Source organism: Netta rufina (assembly GCF_964035555.1).
Source record: "Netta rufina genome assembly, chromosome: 5".
Classification (NCBI taxonomy): domain Eukaryota; kingdom Metazoa; phylum Chordata; class Aves; order Anseriformes; family Anatidae; genus Netta; species Netta rufina.
The window spans coordinates 28,627,314-28,650,272 of record NC_140128.1 but is presented as its reverse complement, the minus strand read 5'-3'; the positions used below and the strand labels follow the sequence as shown (position 1 = coordinate 28,650,272).

Here is a 22,959-nt window from a genome sequence, read left to right as displayed (position 1 = left end):
GCATTAGCTAACTCATGGTTAGCAATATTACTACACAAAAGATGAAGAAGACTAGAATAGAATACATCAGTCAGACAACTGCAAACTTATTTCATTGTGGAGGAATGCAGTTACCTGTGTTGGTATTTTGCCAGGAAGATGGAACAGATTCTGCTGGTTTTATGGCAAATAATTATAGTTTAGAGGTGTCTTCCCAGTCGGTTGCATTGCGTCATTCCCCCTCAGCTGGAGATTCCTCCAGTGGTTTTGTTCAGATGAATTTTTAAGGTAAGTTTTATTTGGGAGCTGGGGAAGAGCAAAGGATACTCCCCAAGCTGCTTAGGGAGCTATTCTGCTGAAGAGCCTTACTGTCTTCCTCCACAACTTTAGATTGTTCTAAATAAGCCAGGACTTCCAATGCCAAAAAGGAGTTTTTTTTTTTACCGCCTTTTTGTCCTTTCTTGAAGATGGAATAGCTTGTTGATAATTCCGCTTCCTCTTCCAACTGAGTGCTACCCAGCTTTCCCCTCTTGCCAATCGTGTGGTAAATTTGTTAGCCAACTTCCTCTTTAAAGCACGTATTCCAGTTTTCTTCAGAGGCAAAGGTTCTAGCACAACAAATACATTGATCTGGTAGAAGAAAAGCAGTCCTGAGTTTCCATGGCATTTATTTGACTTGAAGGCAAGCTAGAAGTGAGAGCAGACATCGGCCCTAAGTGACCTGCCCAGCAAGCCTGTTAAACAGCATAAGCACTTCAGGCAGTATTTAAACCTAACTTCCATAAATACAGCCTCTTAGTAAAGAATCCCCGTTCAAGACAGAACCTGACACGTCTTGCGGAGTAATAGAGGGCTTAGTAGGAATTTACATTCCTCACCCACTACTTTGAATCATCTCTGCAACTCAGAGCTTGTCTCTCTTGCTTTTGAAATACTGCTCGAAGATGTTGTGTGAGGGACATGGTATTTGTGATAGAGAAGGCAGTTGGCGATCCTTCAGTTTGCATTGTCGGGCTCTTACCAGAGAAAGAAAAACTTGACTGAAGTCCGAAAAACTTGACTAAATCAGAACAGCAAACTGTTTCAAAACCTCTTCTTAATTCTGTCTTTAGCTGCTAGCAAGAAAGGGCCCATCATTGTGGTCCAGTTACTAAACTAATTGCATCAATTTTGAGCAGAACTGATGCAATTTTTTCTTCCTTTTTTTCTTTGGTCACTGTAAATGCAGATGGCTCCTTAGGCTTGAAGAATTCCTCAACAGATCTTTTCATATTGGAGACAGCTTTCCCCAGAAGCACTTAGCAGTCCAGGAATGCTACACGAGACTCCCCTGATGCCTCCTGTCTTACCAAACCCTCTCTTACCTGGCAGGGAAGGGAGAGGTTCTTGACCAGCCCTTGCTGTTCTCACTATCAAAGATGCTGTTCTTTGACATGACCAAAGTCAGCCTTGCCTGTGCTGCAAGGAAACGGTGAGTTTGCTCTGGCTGCTGCCATAGCTGGACTCAGATTCGTGATCCCACTAGAAGGGATGGTGCAGGCACCTGTGCTCTCTGGGCAGTAGTATTGGTGTTTAATCTAGCTTCTCTACAGACACTTCTCTGAGGAGCAAAGCTATCTGCTGGCATGCATTGGACAAAGCAAATGCAGGTGAGTAAGTGATCAGATGGACATCGAAAGGGGTCTGAACATAATTTGCTGCCCTGACAGCAGAAGCCCTGTACTCTGTGAATGTTTATTTGCCCGACTGGTGGAAGAACATGAAGCAACCTCAGAGTTCTACAACATTGAGCAGTGTTGGTGCTTGCATAGCCTCTCTCTTCCGTGAGCATTTCATGACCTCATAGGATTCAAATTCAGGGCTGTGGCTTATGGACTAAATGAGTCCTGTATTATTATTATTATTAATGAAAACTAAATTATTTTTAAGTTAGCTTTCTTTGTAGTGCCAAGTACTAGAGTGAAACGCTGTGCTGTGGCACACTGGCAGCAGCTGCAGATATCTGGTTCTTCTCAGGAGCTTTCAACACTTTGAGTAATTTGCAAGGCTTGTATGAAGTTATGCGTTAGTTTATGGAGCGTCTTTCTACCTTATATGAACAACCAGTGGGACTTCTTTCCAGTGTCCTAGATAGAAAGGACTTCTTTTTAATGAGGTCATTTAATTCCTTTGTTACAGAGACCGTGGAGATTGTTCCTTATCCCAGGAAGTTCTCCAGTACTTTGACTTCTTTTTAAATATTTGGAACAATGCAGCTTCTTTTACTTCAGAGACTCTTCCATGTTCTTACAGGATTTCTGCACTAGGGCACTCTTTTGAATAAGCACTTCCATTTTTTCCTTATTCTGCAGATAATTTCTTCAATTGTTTGCTTTAAATACTGCTATGTGTTACGGAACTTCTCCATGGGAGGATTGCTGTCCAAGTGGCTCGCTCTCACTTACTATGTTTTCCAGTGTTTATTTGGTTTTTAATATGGTGGTGTGTACCATCAAACATGTTCTCTATATATGAAATGCTAGATTATTTGCATAAATATGAAAATATGCATAATTAATACTTCATTGGCATAATATTTTAAATGCATAATAATAAAGCAAGCAAAAATGTACTCCCTTTGACAACTCAGTAGACATCTACTGCAAGGCATCGTACTGTTGTTTCCTTCAGTCTGTATTAAACCTATAGGTACGCCATGTTACCATGGTATTCTTGTCAAGTGTATGTAGAGGAAATCACTTTTAAAAGTGTACATTTAAAATGTGCACTTTAGATTTAAGCTCTAACAAGTTGTTTGTGGCAGCTGGACAAATATCATAGTAGGATATATTTAGAGAATTTTTTGAGACTTTGAATTGCTCCTCTTTGGTACACCTATTTGCAGGGTATACAAAAAGAAGGATTTTCTTGACATTTCCCTTTGTGTATCAAATAAAAGCAGACCAGCACAGCCAGAACACTAAATCACTAGTCAGAACTGTCTGTAAGCATAGCAATTTTTGGAAGGCTTTGCAAAACCAGCTAGTATATCTCCATCCCCTCCTCCAGTGGGTTAGAAAGTTAAAAACCTTCTAAAATCTGAATAATCAGCCTGTGAAAACTTTTAAAAGTTTTTTTTCTTTAATAGCACCAAAATGTATGTGAGCTAAATCCATGACATTTGTATAAATACTGTGTGTACAAGTGTGGTAACTATCCAAGAATATGAAAGCTGTCATGCTAAACCAGTTGCAAGACCTGTGCATGCCACTAAATTTGAAAGCAACACCCCCTTCCCAAAAAAAAAAAGCTAACTTCAAAAGCAAAATTTTAAGTTTTGTTGTGATAACAGAAGCAAAACAATGGAAATAGAAATACCAGTTTAAGTGAAGACAGCAAAAAGAAAAATAAATAGAAATCATTACGTATTAAAATGGAAGATGGCATCAGGAATTTGAGCGCTTGGTGGCCAACCTCAACGTAATGCACAGATTATTTTTATTTTTTTGTCAGCAGACGTGAGCAAACTCGGCTCACACTGTGCGATGGCTAGAAGCTGTACAGCTGCAGCTGAGCCTCTGCTGAGCCTGGACTGTTGAGGCCTGCTGAGAGACCAGGGGGATTCCAGACAAGTCTGGACACAAGCATGTCTGCCACATAGATACTCATGTAATATGACAGCGGCTTTGCTGGACGACTGTGAAGTGGAGAGGATAAGGATGAGAAGGATAAAGATGGAGAAGAAGGCTCTGCATTAAGCGTTGGTTTAGAGACATCACCGAAGCGTATAGGAGTTGATAGACTAAAACTGCATCAGGCGAGGGAGTTCTCCAACACCAGGGGCCTGGGGCAGTCTCTTACATTTGACACAAAGATTATCAGGACACTGCTGGAGTCAGTACTTTTCATTTTAAATTATTAAAACCTTTCATGCTACTGGAAAAAGCTGTCTGCTAAACTGTGGTTCCACTAATCACAAAGCTCTTGGGGACTTTTCCTGTAATTGGCAGTTAGTTGTTTTAAGGGGCTTTGTAGGGAAGTTCACTCCAGTGCATGTTTGAGTGTTGTGCTTCCTCTTTACTATTAACAGTGTGAAAGGACCTATTAGAGCAAGTCCAGAGGAAGGCCACGAGGATGATCAGAAGGCTGGAACAACATCTCTCCCATGAAAACAGGCCAAGGGAGTGGGGGTTGTTCAGCCTGGAGAAGAGAAGGCTCAGGGGAGACCTAAAAGCGGTCTGACAGTACCTAAGGGCAACCTACAGGAAAGCTTGAGAGGGATTCCTTGTCAGGGACTGTCATGACAGGACAAAGAGTAATGGCTTTAAACTAAAAGAAAATAGATTTAGATTAAGTTTTAGGAAATTCCTTACTCAGAGGGTGGTGAGGCGCTGGAACAGGTTGCCCAGAGAAGCTGTGGATGCCCCATCCTTGGAAGTGTTCAAGGCCAGGCTGGATGGGGCTTTGGGCAGCCTGGTCTAGTGGGAAGTTTCCCTGTGCATGGCAAGGGGGGTGCAATTATATGATCATTAATGTCTCTTCCAACCCAAAGCCCCTATGATTCTGTGATTTTTAATTCAGAGAACTTCACTGTTAAAGCAGAAGGCTTTGGAGTTTCTTCACACTTTCTGAATTTGAGTATGGCCATGGGAGAGCTGTGTTCTAGACATGGCATGCTGTGTACTTTTCATCCAGTGCTCTTAGTAAATTTATAAGCATTTGAAGTTTCAGAAGACAGTTGTGACATTAAATAACTGTTATAGCTGTTCTACTAGGAAAGTAATAGTGGGTAAATTCATACCGCTTATGGTCCCAGAAGAGGCCAGTGACTAGCTTCGAAATGCAGCCCATTATAATTCCCTATTTGCTTATTGTTTCTCTAACTTCAAATTATTTTGTAAGTGTTTCATTAGGTATATTTCTTGCTTTCTATGGAATTCAGGCAGCTAGAGTCCACTGATAGTTAAAACTTGTTTTCGCCATTACTTACAGACTTGGAAACGTTTCCTAAGCAAATTGTCTCTTCACTACTGAGGCCCTCTTTCCTGGAACGTTTATCTGCTAGGTCAAGATAAATGTGTTGAGAACTGGACTTGATGTAACCATCTACAGTTGGCTTGATAGATGCAAGTGGATTGACAAGTGTGATTTGGCTGGAAGGAATGCTGTGGGAGTAGGGCAACTTGCCATCAGCCACAAATGTGGTCGTGAATGTCTAACCAGGGCGAGCAGAATGAGAGGGTGTGAGGAACCTCAAAAGGAAACGAAAATCAAAAGAGCCCAATCTGACATTTAATGAACTTGCTCTCAAATCAGTTATTAAGTAGTCAATTTTGCTTACCCTGGTGAAATCTTGCTGGAATGGCTGAAGGCCAAACTTGTCCTTATGGAACCTCTGCAGAAAATACAGGTGTGCTCGGATAAGAGTACTCAGGTAAGAGAACTATTCCAGGTAGCTCAGTCTCAGAGTAGTTCTAGTGAATGTATCTTGAAGTTAATTGGAATGATCTCACTTTCAAATTCATTGAATTTCAAATGTCTTCACTCTATAGACAGTCTTTAAAATTCTTTTTTTATATTTTCTTTCTTTTGCTCGCCATCTCTCTTCCCTTCTCAGGCATGTTATCTTTCTATTCCAAAGTGCCTGCAAAAATTGATCTGTGCAAATAGAACACTTCGTAGAAGCTGCAAAGGTCTGTTTGCAGATAGGTTTGAGATTTTTAGGGGGTTGTATAACTCTTCATTTCTGAATCATCATCATTGAGTGTACACATCAGCCTGGTCTTTAGACTGTAGTTGAGTGGAATGGATAGAATATATCTAAGAGGAGAGGGGCTAAACAGAAGCTCGCAAGCTGCAGTTCTTTATCATTTATGTGACCTAACAAATGGAAGGTGATAGAGGAATGCCTTTTTTTCCCTCTTTTTATATTTTGACTATTTTGTCTTGCTACCCTTTGATGCTAATGCAAGCTTTTATTCTGGAAGTGTGTACTGTGGAGAACTCTGACTGCAGAAGACAGATGGTTTAACATTGGGTTTAGAGCTCAAACCAGCAGCTGTTTCAGAAGAGAGCTCCTCTTGAGGACAAAGAAGGATAGCAAACACTTGCAGCAAGAAGAAGCAATTATGTTAAAACTTTACATATGCATATCAGTTTACATACACATAAAGTTTACTTGTTCAGTGTTAAGATGACTATAAGTAGCACATAAGCTATTGAAGTGATTTTAACCTTCTATAAGGTGTGCTTATGACCTTTCAAGTTGTAAGTAGCAAGATTGTTTTCCTCTGAAGTGGTTTTCAGTTTTTACCTCTCATCTTCTAAAAGTCTTGGTTTCTTTCACTTTCACTGTTAATCATAGTGTGTTGATTGACTCTTGTTTATTCAGATACGGAGGTATGCTTTCTAATAAGTTAATCATTTTATTTACTTTAATACTACATAATTTGTGGATATATATTAAAAAAAAATACTGTGTGACAGTTTCTTGCTTTGGTGTATGGACTTAGTAAGAGTCAATAACTCAGCTTCTGTTTTGAGTTTTACAATTACTACAAAAGTATTCTGCTTTAGTTAATTCTCTCCCTTGTAGAAGACAATGCTATAACTTACTGGTCAGATTTGTTATTTCAGGGCCCTCTTTAAGCTTGATTCACAGAAATATGAGTTGTTATAGATCCTGGTCTAGAGAAGACTGTACTAAGTCTAGCTGTACTATAGTGACGCAGGTTAGTAGCCCTGAAGGTTTCCTATCCATCTGACTAGAGTTAATTGTGACAACGATGAATTGCTGATTTTTTTAAAAATACAGCTAATAGGAAGTCAACTCCTTTATTAGTCTCTGCTTCGCATTCACAGACTGAGTAGTGTCATGCCTTAGGCACTATGGTTTCACTGGTGATTTCATAAAATATGTATGTTGCTCTTATTCACATACTTGTCCTATTGGGTCAAAAACCTTCTTTGTTTGTTTAGATAGTTGAACTAAAGCTAGCTTCCAAGTCATAATTTGCAGGAAGGATGCTTTTCATCAAACTTGCAGCTTTTCATAGGGGCATTACTCATAAATTTGGAATTCTGCAGCCAACACAGGCCTTAAGTATTGCAGAAAAAAGCTGGAGCACATTGTCAAATATAATATGACTTTAAATTATTATGAATGAAAGCAATATGGAAACTTAATTATTCATTTCAGTTGTCCTTGTTTTTCCTCTAGGTGGCATTGGCAGGGTTGTCAATGGTGCTTTTATGGTATTGAAAGGTCATCGGTCAATTGTAAACCAAGTCCGGTTTAATCCTCACACTTACATGATCTGTTCATCTGGCGTCGAAAAGATTATAAAGGTAAGATCAATTATCAGAAAGTGTGTTCTTTCAGTAATTCAGAAAGGAGTGCTTTGTTTTGCTCAAATTCTTCTCATCATTCATACCCCACGCCCATCCAGTCTTCCCATTATCTTCTTTTCTAAGGTGGTATGTCTCGTTAACTGGCTAAACCGATGCAATTGGCATTTTAACTTAAAACTCCATTTCAGTTTTAAAGGTTTTAGAGATAAGCAATAAGATTGTGATTTCATGTTGTTGTTTTTGTTTTACCTTGAGAAAGGATATATTTTTTCCCACTTTAATTCTGTATGTTGCTGAAGTACCATACAAACTTAGGAGAGTTTGGTAACAGCCATAATAAGCGATCTCCTAAGACTTCAGTGAAAAATTTAGCAAATTCTCTCTGAATGGTACAGTTGAGCCATAGCATAGCCTGACCTAGCTGAACTTGGCCCAAATACTGCTTCAGGGTCCCTTTTATAATTTCTGTACACACCTCTGGATTAGATCAATTCAGCATCCCTTTCTGTGGCTTTCTTCTGAATCATGTAACAATTTTTACATTTTTTTTAGAAAGTTTGTGTCTTGTTACGTGGAATGTAAAGAGATGGCGAACTCTGTTATGCTCTGGTATTTTTTTGCTTAAAGAAAGACAGCTGATACTGTGGGAGCAAGGCAGAAACTTTTTTTTTTTTTTGCCATTTTTAATAACAGAGGTTGAGAGTGGAAAGATGGGATTATGCTATGCTAATGCACTTTGCATTCTGCTGCTATAGAAATTTTGATATTATTTATGTCTGCCAACAAGAGGAGGAAAACAGATGTTATTTTTATTAATTTTTAACTAGGATAATAAGAACTAATGCTGCTTCTACACTTTTGTTGAATGACTTCATAAAGGTCTTAGCTGCATGTGGCTATAAATCAGGTCGTGTATTTCTGTGAGGAGTAAATAAATTCTTTAGTAAACTACAAGTTGACTGAAAGAACTTGCCCTGGTAAGGGTCTGCACACTATGGACCAGAACTGGACAAAATAGTGGGACCACAGCCCAGTGTCCAGCTGCATCACTTGCTTTATGGCTATCAACCTTTGATATCTGGTCCTAGTTCAACTTCTCTTCTGTCTTCTACTGGTACTTTAGTTTGTTTTTCTACGTTTTACTTCATCTGTGTCCTTTGGATAGGTTTGTATGCAAATATCTTGATCACAAATCTGTCAGTTCACAGGCTTTGAACAAAAGAGCATTGAACAGTCTTAGCACCTCACTGATTTTTTCAATTTCCACGCAGCCAGTCTGCTGCTGTTTAAAAGCAGTTTAGCGAGAGCAATCCATTTGCTTTGGGAATTTGATTCACACAGTCTCAAGCCTCCCTTTTGGACTTCAGATCTGCTGACCCTTCACCCTATGAATCCTTCCTGCGTGAGTGTGCTTAGACTATTGGATTAGCATTGGTATAAACATCCCCTGTGTTGCTTTTGTGTACTTCTGCTAGGGTTTTTCTGTTTTGTTTTGTTGTTTTTTTTTTTGCCTAGTGATTAAAAGGTTAGTTTGATTAAGGTTCCAGTCACAGGTTGTGTAACTCTTTGAAAGACATCTCTGCTTGAATGCTTCCTTAAAAGAGAACCACCCGTGGTGTCACAGAATGTGCCGTGCATCTTGTGTAGCTGCTTCGAGCAGCTCAAGTCCCCAAACACTGCAAGCCAGAGAAAAATCCAGGGAAAGGTGTAGGAAGTTTTAGAGAGCCTGAAGTTCTTATGCTTTTGTTGTATGCTGTTTTGGCTCAGCTTGTAAAGCACGTTGTTTGGTGCTCGGATTGTTTTAAGGTTCATGTCTTGTTCGTTCTGCATGGCCTTACTGTTTGAAGGCACGGTCTGAGTAAACAACAGTTTTGCAGGTGACCATATGGTGGTTTTCTTCTTCATTGCAGCTACTTCTGAGGGCAGGCTGGACACTAGTACCAGCCACTAGCAATAGGGCAAAACAGGAGAAACAACACCAGCAGTTCTGAGAGAGAGACTCTTGGGTCCGCCTGGTGCAAAGATGCAAGAGCAGCCTGAGGAGAGAGACCTTGCAAGGGCAGGGAAAAACGTGGCTGAATTGAGGAATGAGGGAGCAAGGAAGAGAACATCAACGTGGGGAAACAGGAGTAAAGGTGATGGTGGCTGGCAGGAAGGTGAGGGAAGTGGGAGATTGAACACCTGAGAGAGAAAGACAACTTGCAAACCAGTGGAAGAGGGCTGTTTACTGCATTAAAAGCAGCCGAGTCCTTCCCTTGTATGGCTGTCTTTCTCCCACGCAAATGCTTGAAGCGCTTGCCTGGAGATGTTGAGATGACAAGAGGAAGAGCCATAAATAAAAACTGTTGCTAGTATTTTATTTTTTTAATCATCTGCTTAAGAAGTATCTGTCCTTCCACAGTCCTTCAGGTATCTTAAAAAATCTCTCTGGAATTAAGTCATAGGAGATAACTTCATGAAGTTCGTCTGCTGTTCCATTCCCTCAATTGTAGAAACTGTGATGAATTAAAATGTGGATGCAAGTAGTCGGTTTGTCTGAGCCCTTATTTTTCAGACTAGCTGGCCTAATTTTAGTTCTTGTAGAAGTGAGGAACTGATAGCACCAGCATCAAGGCGTGATACAGACAAGCCATTCAATAATGCCATGTGCTCCTGCCAACACACTTGCTATTTTAATGCTGATTGCAAATGAGATACAAATTCATCTCAGGCCTAGCCCTGCTGCAACGAATAACATTCGCGAGAATGATTTTGACCTTTTCAGTTATCATATTTTGCTTTATTTAATTTTGTAGTAAGGCGGCACCTGCAGGAATTTAATTCAATAATTCAGTATTTTAGGGTTTGCCCCCTACTAGGAATGGGGATACAGTGGTTAAGCTGAAGCGTGTATATGTATGTGTTAATATTCAAGTGAGGAGGCTTTAGAAACCTAAAATGGTAGTCAGCAAGCTGATTAATAAAGGATGCTTGAAGCCTTGACTCCGGGTATGTATGCTGGATCCAAACAAATTGTTCATTGCTCTGCATTTTGAAAACCTGAACCTCAGAAACATAGCATGGGAAAGCACAGCTGCCAAATAAAAGTGTCATTTTGCTGAAAGCATTTGCCACTATGGCTAAGCAACATAAAATAGAAAAAAAAATACTACTTTTTCCTCAGTTAAGTATAAGAGGTTGGGATGTGCTGGCAGGAACATGAGTTGCACTACAGGAGAAATAAACAAGGCTTTCCTTCCCTCTAACGTGTGGGGCTTAGAGGAGGGCCACGGAGAATCATGCAGTTAGAAGACAGCTCCAGAAAAGCTAAAATGGATAAACTGTGTAAGGATTTTTAGGAAAAAAATACTATTTTGTATCGGAAATGGAAAACTGCCTGATTTTGAGGGCAACTGTCTATCAGGACGGCAGAGCCTACTGGCCTTGTTGCTATGGTGACAGATGAATGTCATTGTGGCGAGCTGCCTTTGCCTAATGAGATAATCTGATGTAGCTGGCTTTAATTATTCTCATGCTAACGGCATAACCATTTCTCTTTCAAAATTTTGGTGGTTTGCCACCATGGAATACAAGAAATTCAAAGATGCTCGCAGCGGCATCTCTGCTGAAGTAGCGAAGCCGTTTTGTGCTCCCTTTTTCTGTTATTGTTCCTATTTTTATATCTGTACTTGGGGCATCAGTGACTAATATTCAGCTCCTTAATCCTCTGACAAGGAAAGAACTTCTTGATAGATTGTTGCTTCAGTGGGATGAGCTGCCAACTTATTTTCTCCAATTTGCTCACATTCTTCCCTGCCATTGCATCAGTCAGAGGATGAGAGAAAGGCAAATGCATGCCATTTGCAAGGAAGCCCATTTCAGATGCCACAGAGAGAGCACTGGACAAATTGCTGTCAATTTAAAAACTTCCCAGTTTTGCTGAGGAAAGAGTCTTTGATTTCTTTCTGGGACTCTGGCAGGCCCTTCTACTCCCTCATTGCAAAATGCATAAAAAGTAGGGACATCAGTCTCCAGTGGCATCTGATCCTGTGCAAACTGTACCAGCAGGCATTCGTGGGGATAAATGCTGAATTCCCCCTGACTTCCCTTTTTTATGTACTCCCTATTGAGAGTACACAAACCCATCTCAGAAGGGAAAACGCCTCACTATGGACTTTTTAGTTATCTTTTTGATATTTAACACTGATTTACTTTTTCTGATGCTTGCCTATTGAGCAGAAAGATCGTGTAGCAATATAAGGATGTGGAATCTCAGTGCTCACTTCTTATACCTTTTTAGATGACTCTTCATCATAAAAAGGACCTTTCCCAGACTGACTTCAGAGCAGACAATCGCTCCTCCACTTATATTGGTTCATGCAGAATCTAAGAGTTTTTTAATTCTTTTGCTTAAAAAAAAAAAAAAAAAGTCATGACAAAATCCAGGAGCTAACTTGCAATGGTCTTACATGTCCAAGAATATTTAAAACTTGTTCTCTTCTTAAAAGTAAATATTGTCCAGGCAAAACTGCACCTGAAGGAGATTCAGGAATCCATCTTTGGAACAGAGACAAGAGAAACAGAGGAAATTTGTCATCCCAAGCAGGGGGCAGAAACAGGAAGCCGCTGTGATGAGGAGGCCTTCCCGTCGCAAGCTGGAAGTTTAGGACAATTCTGCATTCAAGATGCAAAAACGTGTATGAGATGTTGAACTGGATGGCAAAACATGTTCAGAACAAAAGTTTCATAAAACACGGTGATCAGTCGAATGCCACTAGGTCTATCTGTTTTGAGGAAGGGGAATGCCAGCCTGCTTGTCCAGGCACACAGCATGAAGCATTTACAGGAAGGTGTGTGCTCCCTGACCACAAAAAGGTGTGATCTACCTGCTGAAATGCTCAAGTCTGGGAGAACCCTAGAATTAAGGTTACCTTTCCATCTTAAATTTGGCTGCACTGAACAAGTACCTGCAAGATAACTTATTTTGGTTTTCTTCAGATATTAAAGGTATAAGATAGATAGTACAGTAGTGAAAACCTCTGTAAATACAGAATTACTGGAATCCTCATGGGCTTTTTTTATTGTGCTTGTCATGGTGGTATGAGATTGAATGTGTTAACTTTGCATCCATGAGATGAGTGCTGATTATCCCATTTACAGAAGCAAAACACTCTATTTGTGAGTGATTTTGGCTACTTGGAACAAAACTTGTCTAATTTCTATTGGGAAAGGAGTTGGGTGTTTTTGCCGAGGTCTATCTCAAAAGACCAACCTAGAGTAGGTAGCTGGCATAGAAACATATTTTGTGAGTTTATTAGTGTGGTTAAACCAATGCATGACTGAAATCACATATTGTATCAGAACACTGAGGCAGTCTCGTGGATAAGGTACCTACTAGCTCTGCGCCCGGTAAATGCTGTGCACGAGATTAGCAGTGACCTAGAGGAAGGTGGTGGTAGTTGTCCAAATATGTGTTTCAGTTGTGTTGTCCCTGAATCTGAGTAAAACTGAGAAAGGTGAGGAGATCCTTTTGTTACGTTTGCTATGGATTAACAGTTTCTTAAGAATAGAGGTGGATCTTCTTTGGGGCACTTTTTTTTTTTTTTTTTTTTTTTTTCCCCCCTTTCATAGTAGGAAAACTTAGGAGATAATAGACTGAGAGTACGGTCAAGGCTGCTGATATTGGTGAAATCATTTCATTTTGCAATATTACTACCTCTTCCCACTTCAAAAATAGCTTTCAGTAAAGCTCTTCTCCTTCACCTTTCCCCACTAACCGAACCTGCTGCTGCATCTTGAGAGGATGTTGGATGCTTTCTTTCCTCCTCAACGGTTCTCTAAAGGGAGTAGTGCAAGACAACTTCTCACCTCCATGCATTCAGCTCCCTGCCTGCTGATCAGGTGTGACTGACTGTGCAGCTGGATGAAATGTTGCTCTACATCACTGGCACAAGCAACTCTAGTTTCCTGGGAAACAAGTGCCTTCATCCCTCATTAGTGCTAAGACTATACTGTAGGCAACAAACTATTCTTACAGTTAGTGAGTAAGCATCACCTATTACATAAAAATAGAGCCCTGCAATTTGGGAAGAATTATTACACGCTGAAATATTGAAACGGCAGATAATCTGCAGTGTGAGAGCTCTTAGCTTTCTGGATGGGTGAAGAAGATGCAGGAAGAACACGTTTGTGAAGGGGGAAAGAAATCTCTGGAATAATTGTGAGTGTGGGTGTAGGGGGTAAACATGAATAAAAAAATCTGCAACTTGCAGCTGTTATTAGCATGTGCTCTACTGTTCTGTTTCAAATGCTTTAGTAGTTTATGAAGTCAAAGCTGTGTGTACTTTATTTTATTTTGTTATTTTCTGTTACAGATCTGGAGTCCTTACAAACAGCCTGACTGCACAGGGGATCTAGATGGTCGGATTGAGGATGACTCGCGTTGCCTCTACACTCACGAAGAGTACATCAGCCTCGTGTTGAACAGTGGCAGTGGTTTGTCTCACGATTACGCCAACCAGTCGGTCCAGGAGGACCCGCGGATGATGGCCTTCTTCGACTCCCTGGTGCGCCGGGAGATCGAGGGCTGGAGTTCTGACTCGGACAGCGACCTCAGTGAGAGCACCATCCTGCAGCTCCACGCGGGAGTGAGCGAACGCTCCGCTTACAGCGAGTCGGAGTCCTCGGCCTCTTTGCATCACTCCCCACCGCACACGGCCGAAGAGTCTGATGAAACTGCCTACAACTTAAGGGCCTTAAGATCAGCGGAATCCCCCTCGGCCAGAGAAGACGTGGCTTCCCGTCAGCAGAGGCTCTCCGCGCTGAGAAAGTATCAGGATAAACGTCTCCTGGCCCTCTCCAATGAGTCCGATTCTGATGACAACACCTGCGAGGCAGAGCTGGATACAGACCTGTTCCCACGGCCACGATCCCCGAGTCCCGAGGAGCACGAGTCCAGCAGTTCCAGCAGCAGCAGCAGCACGGAAGACGAAGAGGAACTGAACGAACGGCGCACGTCTATGAGGCAACGCAACGCGCTGAGGCGCCGACAGAAGGTGCAAAAGGAGGAAAGGACTAACACTAACACAGAGAACGTGACCCCTTACATAGGCGAGGATATCTACGATTACCCCCAGATCAAAGTAGATGATCTTTCTTCTTCGCCAGCTTCTTCACCAGAAAGGAGTTCAGCCAACAAAGAAGTTCTCAAAGAAAGGACCTCTCCTTGTTCAGACAGTGAATCAGTGGAGAGAAAGATTTACAAAGCCTACAAATGGCTTCACTATTCATACATATCGTATTCGGCTAATAAAGATGGCGAATCCTCCAGAGGAGATGGGGAGAATGATGAAGGGAAACCAGGAACTAGTGGAAGGCACAGTACAGCACACGCGCTAAATAAGGAGGATGCCAGGAACTTGAGCTCAGTGGTTCCTCAAGGTTCCCCAGCTCTTTCTGCTGAAAGCCACAACAAAGAAACTTTAAAGGAGTGTGGTTTGGTAGAAAATTCTAGTAATGGTCAAGCTCATGAATGTGACAATCATCGGCGGGTGGAGAGTCAAGAAAACACATCTGAAGACACTACCAGCGGGGGCATAGAGCATTCCTTTGAGACTAAGAAGCTCAATGGAAAAGCTAACTGCAAAGGGCTAAATAGTTGTACCGAAGAGCCTTGCCTTCAGCCCGCCGGCCTGGTGGAACAGAAAAACAGTCAGAACTGTCAGCCAGCACCAAGCCACCACTCGCTGGTCCCTCCGTTCTCTGGCGTTGCCATCTGTAGCATGTCGGGTCACTGCTCCAGAAACCAGGCTGACGACAGCGAGGAGAGGAGCCTCGACACCTCCTGCGTTAACCACAACAACGGCCACTTGCATCTTCGCCCTTCGTGCTTCAACAACGGACAGAGTTTCGGAGAGCAGGAGGCTGTGATTCAAGGACTACAGGTGCGCCCAAACGCTGACAATGGCAACCTTGCGCAGGTGGGTGCGACCTTGCACAAAGACTGCTGCCTGTCTGAAATGGACTCCAACAGCTACAACGTGAGCACAAGAGAGGATCCTGCTGACTTGCATCCCACAGGCAGTGAGAGCACTCCGTCTCTCGGAGGACTGAAAAGACACAGAGCGGAGCTGGAAGATGCAGATTCAGAGAATTCATCCTTAGAAAAGAAGTTAAAAACATGATAAATGCAAATGTCTGTCGTAGTGTGCACTCAAAAAAAAGGAAAGGAAAAAAAAAAAGTATTAAAGGCACATAGAGCTTGGGTCTGAAATGTTGCGTTTGATTCTCCATTCCATTCTTCAGTGGGTCTGTTTTAGATTGCCAATGGTTCATGCTGTATAAAAATCCAACTTACTCCTTAATGAGACTGAGTCTAGTGTACCCATACAAGGTTCTGTTTAAAGTAAATCCTTATTAAGACGGTTGACTGAATTATTCTTGTGTGAACATGTGTCGTTTGTTCAGCCAGCCAACCAGGATGGCTGCTTTAAGTTTTAATTGTTCTTCTTAGAAGGAATTTTTCCATTCTGACACTTACTACGCATTACAGGCTGAAGAATGATTGAATTAGATCACCCTGGTGGTAGCTTGGGGTGTGTTTCTTGTTGAGGAAAATGGGGAATAAACCTTTCTGGCCCCTGTATTCTACTTCAGGAACTAAAGAAATGCAGCCCTTAGGGGAGGATGTTTTCAGAGCTTACTGATACCTTTAGAGATGATAGTTCATAAAGCACTCGCTTCTGATACGGTTCAGTGACATTATTTTTATGCCAACAGAAAAGCTATAGGAAATAAGCCTCTTTCCAAAATCAACTTTAGACTGTTCCCATGGTGACATTCAATTTTGTGGGTTTTGTGAAAGAAAGGAACTGAGTAACACGGTGTCATCATTACAGTGCAATGCGATTGTTTGGCAAGAGGCGGCTGTTATGCTGCAGGCCTCGCTCTAACCAAGGGCATCAGAAGTCAGGCATTGAAGCATGCAAGCCTAACGCACAAAGATTCGGTGTTGTTATTATTATTACTCAGAATATGGCTCTGAGGGCTGGGATGTATCCTGACTGTGCCTTCCCCTCCCCTGTGTGCTTGCTTCTGGGAGGCAGTGGGCCAAAGAGGAAGCAGTGGAAGGACGGGTGTTGTAAGCGGTGCCTGTTAGCAGCAGCACTCGGAGAGGTCTGGAAAGTGAGTCAGTGAGCAAAGGGAAAAGGAACCCCCTATAAAGGACCTGACTGTGTTTGTGCCCTGCAGTGCTGACAAGGGAAAGGTGCTGCTTTGACCCTAGTGGTTGTTACAGGCTTTCAAGCTCAGTACTGATAAAGGACTAGCTGAGGTTAAGGAGTAGGGGACTTGCTGCATTGGGCAGGACGCTAGCAGTACAAGGAGTGTCTCAGAGTAATTATCTCACACAGACAGCTACCTGGTACGTGGGGAAAGAAGCAAGACACCCTGTTAAAACGTGATGAAAGTAAAGGACAACTTTGGAAGGGATGCTGGGAGGGAAAGGGAAAGGGATGGGAGGAAGGGTAGTCATGAGCTGAAAAACTTTGTGCTACAATTGCTGTGTGCATTATGCTGCTTTCCCACACTTGATCAGCTTTGCTAGGTGAGAACTTGGAGTAAGCATGTGATGCAGTACTGGAGAAGCATGTTAAGGAGGCTGAAAGGGAGAGGGATGTTCTCCAACACCAGTGCAGGTGGCAGTGAGAACGAGCTGATGTATTGCTCCCTTACTGAAAAAATCGTTCTGTCCTGGTCATGTTTTGGACCACTCCAATCACTGTAGGAGTGTCCTACTTGGTTATATCAACACCTTGTTGTAAATGCTGGTTTTTAGCTAAAATCTTTATTTTGCCCTGTCAAATCTTTAAAAAAAAAAAAAAAAAAAAAAAAAAAAAAAAAAAAGATATTTATATTAGAAACATTTTCTCAGCTGTTACACTCACTTCTGCCCTCCTCTGAAGAAAGCCCAGATTGCTGGTGAAAGCGTCTCCACTCTCGTATGATACGATAATTTTTCTCACCATTTCTCCAGTGCCTCATGGTCTCACTCTCTGGTTCTTCTGTTTGTTTTCATAAGCTGAACAAAAGCTCTCCAGTTTGGTGTTAATGCTCCTCCCCAAGCCTGGGACATAAAGATTTGCTGTGTTTTCCCAAAGGTAGCCTCCCATGTTGTCTGCGTGCTTGTTATTTCTAGTTTCTGTGGTGTTGTCCGTGTGCTTGTTTTTTCTGGTTTCTGTGCAGCAGGAGCAGGAAGGTAGGTTGCAATCTTAACCTTTTGTTCACAGGAAACTTCGCTGCACACAAGACCTGTAGTTTCCAGCTCCGTGGGTTCACCTCACACAAATAAATCATGTCCTCAGCACTGGGCAGCTGCCTTACCTGTAAAAGACAAAGGGGAAAAAAAATAATAATAATGTCTGCTACAGGTAGACAACAGTGAAAAGAGCTGCTCTTCCAGAGGGTGGTTTGCTCCGTCGTTGATCCATACGCAGACCTCTGCTCCTTCCCTCCACCAGCTGTGAGCTGCTACGTGCTGGTAGTTTGCTGGCTCGCTAGGTCAGAGTGTTGCTCTGTGTCTGGCATCATCACTCCCCGTTTGTGGGCAAAGAGTGTGCATTATGTTGCTTTCCCACACTTGATCAGCTTTGCTAGGTGAGAACTTGGAGTAAGCATGTGATGCAGTACTGGAGAGTAAGCATGTGATGCATTACTGCTTTTCAATGGAAAACCTTACACGTCGGTGTCTGAAGAGATTTTACCTTTTCTAATAATGTGTGCTGTGTACTTAGAAAGGTTGTGTAAATATTGGGTTACCTTGCTAGTTAGCTACTGTTGACTTTTCCTGCAGCTTGCTATGACAGGAAAATTGCTAGGTCGGACTGCACGGTTCATCTCCGAAAAAACTTATCAGTGGGAAAGAATAACCCCCCTTTATGTCTCTTCATAGCATGTTGGAGGGAGAAAGATTGATCTTTAAATGCTTTTTGACATTCCTATAAGTTCACAAGCTACACGTTTGCCTATTTCTGTTTAAAGCATTAATGTCAAACCAACCTGTTCGACATCTGAACTAAAGCGACCGAGACAAAGTTGGCTTTTCCTCTGAAGCAGGCAAGAATGAGGCTTTTTCAGAGAGATGAGAGATAGGGGATTAATCACCCCACAGCCCTAGCGTGTTGATTTTTTTCCAGCTCTCTTGTGATTCTCTTACCAACGCTGGTGAATCTTCTCCAAGGTGAGTGGCTCCATGGAGGCCACCCTGAGCTGTCAAGGGGCGGCTGTGTCTCATGGCAGGGTTCATGCCAAACGGTGCAGGTGCTTTGAGAAAGGAAGAGCACAGGGTTTGAACCACAGGTGTACCAGGTGATTGCGTTGAAGTCCAGCCTGTCTCAGCTGGTGCAGTAATTGGGGAGGACAACTTATTTCAGAATCTAATTTTCTCTAGAGATTGCAGTGGAGTTTTTTTTCTAAGTTTCATAATAGAACCGCTCTCAAGTAATTGAAACCTGATCCTAATCCCTCCTTAAATGTTCTGTCAATTGGAGGCTGGAAAATCACCTTTCATGTAATGTGTCAGGGGAGTTAGGTCTGCTTCTGTGGTGGTGTGCTCCTCTGCGTTGTCACATCCCAATGAACAGAGAGATGTCTCGTGTGGCCATCAGAAGCTGATGTGGCTTGATACTGCTGTGGTCTAGGGGTGCTTTCATTTGGGCTTCTAATTTATTTTGCTGTTTGTGAACAAGAGCAAGACGGAATTGTTGTTGCTTCTTCATTGAGTTACAACGTTCCACGTTAGAGAGTTCTCATCTCCTACAGGCAGTGCTGCTGAGAGGTACCCTGTACTTGTGATGCTTTCTCTCAGTTTTACCCGCTGATCTCAGAACATTTCTGCCCCTGGGAGCTGTGTGCGCTGCTGCAGAGTCTGCAGAGTCCCAGAGCGATGCAGATAGCTGTAACAGCCAAATTGCTGTGTAACAACCTCATTATTATATGGGGTTCTTGAGGAATTCTTTATTAAGCCAATTCTAGCGTATACATAATTTATAAAACACATCAGTGTACTCCTGCTTCAGGGGGTGCTAATAATCCCAGTTAACGCTACATTAATACAAACAAGAACAGTTTCAAACACCTGTTAAGAAATTGGCAGTTCTTTAAAGAACAAAACAAAATGAAACTCCCACTGGTCCTGGCAGGTGCTAGGGGTTGCAGAGTTGTCTTCAGTGGCTGTGCAGGTCAAAAGCAGTGAGAGTCTCAGAAGAGCTCCCGGTGTCCGTGTCGTCAGTGCTCTCACACCTACACGGTGCAGCAAACAAGCAGTCAGAACTGGTGGTTGCATTCTGCATCGTTCGAGTCAGGGACTTGAACTTGGGTCTCCTGTCTTGCATCCTACCCATCAGCCTACTGCATCGTGCAGGAGTGGGCTTCTTCCTTCTTTTGTCTGAAACACACACGGAGAAGTGCCAGAGCTTTCCCCAGGCTTTGACCGGCTGATGGGGTCTTTTTCCTACCGCCATCTGGTTCAGCTTCGTATCACCTGGGACTTGCTGCAGAAAGCTCTGTAGAGAAAAACACTTCGTTTTTAGTCTGTGCTTGCCTTGGGCCTTAGAAGGAAGTTTACGGGCTTCATTTGTGGGTGATCTTTATGCAGCCAGTTAAAACGAAGGAAAATAAAGCAACCTTGCAGGAGGAACAGAGAACTCTAAAGCAGGAGCCACATCTCACTCTCTCTTCCCCTTCCCAAGGTTCCCACACCTCACTGAGGAACCTGCTGCCTTCTTCCCCCTTCTAGGTGAGAACCTAGAGGGACTTACAGTGCTGGGGTGACTAGAAAGCAAAAATGAAACTGTCCCCAGTTGCAGTACTCTGCTTCAGTGACATTTCCTGTATATTATGGCCAGACGTGGAATTTCTCGCTTGGATCATATCCTTGAATATAATTTTCTCCAAAGCTTGAGGAACATCTGTTTCCCACCTATCTAACCTTTGGGGAGGGAGAAATGGAAGGTGATCCAGCCTGAAACGAAAGGACGTACGTGCTCCAAGTTGTACGTGAGCCCTCTTGAAGCTCTCAACGTTATCAAGGTTTGCTTTTCATACAAGCTGACTGCCGTGCTATTTACTTCTATGCCTGCAGTGACAGAGAACAGTAGCAGTCCTGTGTTTCCTTTGAATTCAGTGAGAGGACTGAGAACTGATTTAGTGTGTCCTACGGGGCATATCCCTAGGCTTTCCATTAAGAAGCTTTTTTTAAATTATTTTTTTTAAAGCTTTTGAATGTTTCTGATGATTTGGAAGACTTATTTTTAAGCTGGGAAAGTCTGTAGCAATGTTTTGAATTCCTGAATCGCAGTCTGGCTAGGGTAATCTATCTGAGGAACAGTGGAAGCAGTTAAAGCCTTAGATGGAGATTTTTGTTTACTTCCACATACTTTTAAAGTCAAAACCATTGCAGTTTGTCACCCAGCGCAGGGGCACTTCAGCTTTCCTCTACCATATGTTTTGCCAGGAAGGGCACGGTTTTTCCTTCATCTCCCTAATGATACGGATGCAAAAGATACAGACTTTCTGTGGCCCAACTTCCCAGCAGCTAATGAGCAGGTTGGGACGGTAGATCACCTTTCTGGAGACACACAAATTGCAGTAGACAGCAGGAGTAATGGCTCATTAATCACTCAGCTGTAATCTTAAATTGAAAATCTGCACAAACATGGGAGGATTTCAGTCTGAGTGACACATCTTGAGGTCTCATGCTGCCGGTCCTGAAATACCTTTGATGTTTCTACAGTCTGATGCTGTTGTTTCTGAAGTCAGTGGTTGTTTCCAGCCCAAGGGCAATTCTACTTTAGTCTTACTTTTGGCAGACGAAAAATTTGCAGAACTCAAAAGTTAGCATGTTGCTTAGATGATTACATTTGTCATGTTTAAGCCAAATGAAATCCTTAACCGTTCATACTAAATGACAACTACACTGCCAGGAAAGGGAGGATTTCATCTGTGTACAGCTGGGAAAATAAAAAAGCATTTTAAAGAGCAAACTGCACGAGAATGAGGCTGATGGCTTCAGGAGCAGCTGTTAACATGAAACTGGTGCCCAGGGGAAACCCCCCTCTTCCGCACTGAGGCAGGCCAGCCCCTGCCACTGGACATCCCATGGGTGCCAGTTCAGCTGGTGGGAAGCTGGTAGGTGTCTCCTGGTGCTCCTTCACCCTCATGTGAAACCCCCAGGGAGCAGCAGCAGTGGTTGGTGTGAGCTGGGCTGCCCGGGGGTTGCTCTGCCCCTCATCAGCAGGAGGTGGGAGAGGGCTCTTCCTTGGAGCCGGGGTGACTTACCAGGCAGGGAGCAAACAGGAGTCACTGGGACTGCTGCCTCTTTGTACGACACCCTTTCTCTTGGTTTCAGGATGTGAAAACCCAATTTCACTGCCAGTACCAGGATACAACAGCTGCCAGGGGAGCTGTGGCTTCTTTCCCTCTAGCCATGACTTAAAATGGTTTTAGGACATTTTCCTAGGAAGTCTAAAAGTCACGCCGAGAGAGATGGGTGCCGTTAGTTTGCAAATGAGCTTGGGTTCGGGGCAGTAAATGCGGTAATAAAATACATATTTATGTTAGCAAACAGTGGAAAGGGGAAGTTCACTGCAATAAATATAAACCAGAAATGAGGAAATGTGAGGAAGTAAGGAGGGAAAAAAAAAAAAAAAGAAAAAGGAATAAAGGGCAGGGAGGAGAGTGAAGTTAAATCCAGGTCAGGAGGAACCTGTTGCTTGCCCAGCACTAGCTGAAAATGCCATTTTGCTGCAGCAACACGGGATGGGCAGCAGTGCACAGCGGGTGTGTGGGATTCCTGGGTTTGAAGCCACCAGGATGCCCATTCTGCTGGCGAGACCTGACCTCCACACAGCCCCTCCTTGGTACCTTCATGCTGCCACAGGGTGTGCAGGAGGTTTCAGCACACCACCAGGGAGGTCTCTGGCCCATCCCTATGGGGTAATTAATAAGACTGGGAGCTCCGCGGGGCTGGAAGCCACCAGAGAAGGGGGCTGACCTAGTTCCAGGCCCATCAGCTGGATCGCAGCACGATGGAAGGCTTCATACGGGACAGAGCTAAAATGGAAGAAAATATCGTCGTAGCTAATTAATAGTGCAAGCTGATGGCACAGAAAATAGGCTGTGTTGAGCTAAGTGTGTTTTATGGGACTTCAGCTCTGACTGATAGATGCAGAAGCACTGGCGCAGTTACCCGAACGCCTAACCTGAGGGAAATCAATGCAGCACAGGCCTCAGCTGTCCGTAGGGAAGGCACAAGTGGAAAAAAATGGTTTGTGTTTGACTGACTTGGGTTGTTTTCATGTTACTGTGCATGCTTGCACAAAATGGTGGTGCGAGCAGAGTTGCGGTGGCTCCAGGCCCTGGCACATGGAGGGGCTTTGCTGCAGAATTTGCAGGCTGCCCTGCAGAGGCCCTGGCTCTTACGTCCCCCAGGGGATCAAGGGGTGCAGTGTCTGGAGGGCTTGGCCTGTACAAAGCGAAATGGCTGCTTTATAGAAACATGGTGGTGCCCTGAGGTGGCTCCGTCGGGGCAGACAGAGGGAAAAGCTCTGAGGCTGCCGAAATAAAGCATCGCTGATGCTCCAGAACCAGCATGTTGCTTGCCACCAGGGAGCAAAG

General features: G+C 43.1%; 1 protein-coding gene across 1 annotated transcript in view; it reads left to right on the top strand.

Moving 5' to 3' along the window:
- Positions 1-15,677, top strand: part of DCAF5 (DDB1 and CUL4 associated factor 5) — a 68,752-nt gene extending 53,075 nt beyond the window's left edge. Inside the window, exons 8-9 of the mRNA XM_084288276.1 lie at positions 7,178-7,305; positions 13,662-15,677. Of these exons, the coding sequence (XP_084144402.1) occupies positions 7,178-7,305; positions 13,662-15,470 (1,937 nt within the window). The 3' untranslated portion in view covers positions 15,471-15,677. The remainder of the gene's footprint in view (positions 1-7,177; positions 7,306-13,661) is intronic.
- Positions 15,678-22,959: the final 7,282 nt, after the last annotated feature.